Source organism: Rana temporaria, chromosome 8 (genome assembly GCF_905171775.1).
Source record: "Rana temporaria chromosome 8, aRanTem1.1, whole genome shotgun sequence".
Classification (NCBI taxonomy): Eukaryota; Metazoa; Chordata; class Amphibia; order Anura; family Ranidae; genus Rana; species Rana temporaria.
Genome location: NC_053496.1, coordinates 46,963,645 through 46,967,429, shown reverse-complemented (window position 1 = coordinate 46,967,429; position 3,785 = coordinate 46,963,645). Strand labels below are relative to the sequence as shown.

Genomic DNA, 3,785 nt, shown 5'->3' with positions numbered 1-3,785 from the left:
GGGTACAGTGTTGCATGACCGCGCAATTGTCATTCAAAGTGCGACAACGCCGAAAGCTGGAAAATGCCTTGGGCAGGAAGGGGGTTTAAGTGCCCTGCATTGAGGTGGTTAATAAGGGGGCCCCCAGATCCCGGCCCCCCACCCTATGAATGAATACCCTATGATGATCCAATATAAACCTATATGGGGCATTTTGCAAGAATACTACTTTAATGCTGGAGTAATTAAACCTTCCCAAAAAAAGCCACTGGGAGGAGAAAATTACAGACAATATTCCACTTTACCAACATATAGAAGTAGATAATCAGGAGCTGATTTATTGAGGCCGGAATCACACTAGTGCGTTGCGTTTTTGAGCTGCGTTCCCGTTGCGAATTTCTCTAGAGGGTGTTCTGCGGATCAACTGCGGTTTAGCTGCGGATCGGGTGCGATTTATAAAAAATAATTACTTGAGCTGCGTTTTTGGTGAGGGCCAATCATTGTTAGCTGTGTGATGATGTAGGTAATAAAAGGGAGTGACCTTTCTTGAACTCTTCCTTTTTCACGAGCATTCAGTATAGTGTGGAATAGGATTTGGATTTCCTAAGAAATGTGTGCTGCCCTGCCCATGATCATGCCTACAGTTGTTGCTGCAACAGCAGCAATCTTGATGGAAGTTGAAAGGAGGAGAAGGAGGAGTAGAAGAAGAAGATACTGGGTTCATCCTATCATTGCAAATAGGGATGAAAGAGGGCAGTTCATTATATTATATGAAGATCTCCGTGGGCATGAGGACAAGTTTTTTAATTATACACGCATGTCAATAACCAGGTGATTATTTATTTAATTTTGCTAAACATTTTCTTTCTCCATTGTTCCATATTAAATTTATAATTAAAAATTTTATTTTTGTTTGAAGTTTTGATGAATTGTTAGGACTAACGTACCATAGTTTGGAGCGCCAGAACACATGCTTCAGAGCAAGCATCCAGCCTGCACAAAGATTATTAATCACATTAAGGTACTTTTCCACACCTATGTGCATTTTCAAATTGATGTTGAAGCATGTATTCATTTTTGGTTTCAACTATCCAACATCTGTACTTATAAATGAACAACCAGACATAAGATGCCCAAAAATATATTTATTTTTTACTTCTTTCACAAAAATAAAGAAATAGACAACATATTTTTGCTTGGACTAATATAAAAAATAAAAACTTTGCCTTCAAGTTTTCCTCTGGATTAAACTTTGATTCAAAATATGCACACATGCTTGTTTACTGTGGGCATAACGTAAACTTTAGAGATGTTGATATGTTTTGGGAAATAATGGTGTGTCTGAGGAGTATTGACTTGCTGAGGTAGATTCATCAATCTCGGTGCTTGAAGCATGGCTAGACTCGACATGGTGCTGTGGCACATGGTGCTGTGGCACATGGTGCTGTGGGCCATGTTGCTGTGGGCCATGTTGCTGAGGCACATAGTGCTGTGGCACATGGTGCTGTGGCACATGTTGCTGAGGCACATGGTGCTGTGGGCCATGTTGCTGTGGGCCATGTTGCTGAGGCACATGGTGCTGTGGCACATGGTGCTGTGGGCCATGTGTCTGAGGCCCATGTGTCTGAGGCCCATGTGTCTGAGGCCCATGTGTCTGAGGCCCATGGTGCTGTGGCACATACATCCCCTGCATTTGTGTTTGTGGCATAATTGAAGGGAATGTGGATGGGATGGGATATGGAGTTCGCCTCTGTTGTACCTCATATATTGAAGTTGGCTCCTGAAAGCTTGAAGTGTAGGATGGAGGAACATAGGGGTAAGGTTGGTTTCCTGGGTCTGGGTACTGGCCTGACATTGGTAAGTGTATGTGTGTTGTTTCTTTAGTTACATATGGCCTTTCCAATGTATGTTGCTCGCTTGGCACTGTAAATGACTGCAGAACGTGTTCTACTGTGGTTCGCATTTCTAAATATCTCTCAGGTACAACTTTTTTGATCAATGGTACAAAATTAAGCGCCAGTATTGTAGCTGGACATAAGAAAGCATCCACCTTTCCAGCCATTTGTTGTAACATCTCTAGAAGACGCTCGCTTATGTCCATCTGCGATACTGGCGTTCGCTTACGTGCCACTTTGGCAGGCCGCGCAATGGTTGTTGGAGCTGAGGAGGGTCCAGGCATAGGCTCAGGCAATCCAGAGTCAGTCTCTGGGTTTGTGACCCATAGATCTGACCCAAGTGGCATTTCAGGTATTTCCTCATTTGGATCAATGCAAACTGCTGGCACGGATTGGGCCTCAGATTGGCTCTCTGGTTGATCCTCCAGGACATCCTGTTCGTCCCAACTTGCTTCGGTCCTGTTTTTATTAAAAAATAGAAACATTACTAATGCTAAATATATAGTCACGATACATAGATGATGTAGAGGATAACTTACTCTCTCATCTCTATGAGTGGTTTCAAGAAGGCAAGGTCCTCTGCATACATATAGGGTACTCTAGCTGGTGCCCCCGAGCCACTCCTCACTTCTCTTAGATGTTTGTTGTATTTCTTGAAGGCATCACGCATGCTTCGCCAACGATTCTTGATGTATACCACTGTAAAAAAGAGAAGATAATAATTATTTAATATTTCTTATTTGTTCAAGGTACCTAGCTACAGGAAATTCATTTGGAAGTCTCCACTATGAGTTTAAGGTTGGAAAATCAACTATATCTGGCATTGTACATGAAACATGCCTTGTTATATGGAATGTACTAAAACCATTGGTCTTCAAAAAGCCTACAAAAGAAGATTGGTTGAAGATATCAGATGAATTCTGGGAGAGATGTAATTTTCCAAACTGTGTGGGAGCCATCGATGGCAAGCACATACGCATCCTGAGGCCATTTGATAGTGGGAGTCAGTTTTTTAATTATAAAAAATATTTTTCGTTTGTATTAATGGCAGTGGTAGATGCCAAATATAATTTCATTTATATTGATGTGGGTGCTTATGGTAGCAGCTCTGATTCTGGTGTATTTAATCATTCCACATTTGGGAGAATGATAAGGGCGAATAGTCTGGATTTACCAAACGATTCCTCCTTGCCCGGAACAAATGAGCCAGCCCTCCCATTTGTTTTTGTAGGGGACGAAGCGTTTGCCCTTGGTAAAAATCTTCTTCGACCATTCTCAAGTAGAGCGCTGAGCAATGATAAAAGAATATTTAATTATCGGCTCACTAGGGCACGTCGAGTAGTAGAGTGTGCATTTGGAATTCTTGCCAATAAATGGAGAATATTGCACACCGCCATCAATCTCAGTTTGGAGCATGCTGTCTCTGCTGTGAAAACTGCGTGTGCACTGCACAACTATGTGCGAGAACGTGATGGAATTGATTATGAGGATTCCATGATGCATAATATGGAGGCGGCACAGTGGAGTTTGACTAGGGGCACTAGCAGTGGGAAATTGATTCGAGATCAATTTCTTAATTACTTTCTATCGCCAGCTGGCGAGTTACCTTGGCAGATGCAGGCAATTTAAAACCAAAAAATGTGGTGTTGTCATTAAAATATATGGCCCTTTAAATATTAAAACATAAAATACTAAGCTAAAAATGTCACTATGTGTAATTTGAATGCATCTTGAAAAAAAAAGATTAAAGTTATCTTTTGGCAGCATATTAAGGACTCCGAAGTGATTCTCTACCTGCAATTGGACAAAAACACCAAAAATTGGCTTGGTGATACTGTTATGTGTGTTCTGCTGGGTGTCATTGTACAGAGGATGATGTCTTTGTAAGACCACCATGGCCAATAACGTCAT

At 41.5% G+C, this 3,785-nt stretch overlaps 1 protein-coding gene across 1 annotated transcript; it reads left to right on the top strand.

Annotated features, from left to right (window-relative positions):
- The first annotated feature begins 373 nt into the window (after positions 1–373).
- On the top strand, positions 374–3,572 carry LOC120946897 (protein ANTAGONIST OF LIKE HETEROCHROMATIN PROTEIN 1-like). Its single transcript, XM_040361719.1, has 3 exons — positions 374–810; positions 899–1,000; positions 2,624–3,572. Exons 1-3 carry the CDS (start codon positions 590–592, stop codon positions 3,501–3,503), a joined length of 1,203 nt encoding a protein of 400 aa, XP_040217653.1. The 5' UTR covers positions 374–589; the 3' UTR covers positions 3,504–3,572.
- The last annotated feature ends 213 nt before the right edge of the window (positions 3,573–3,785 follow it).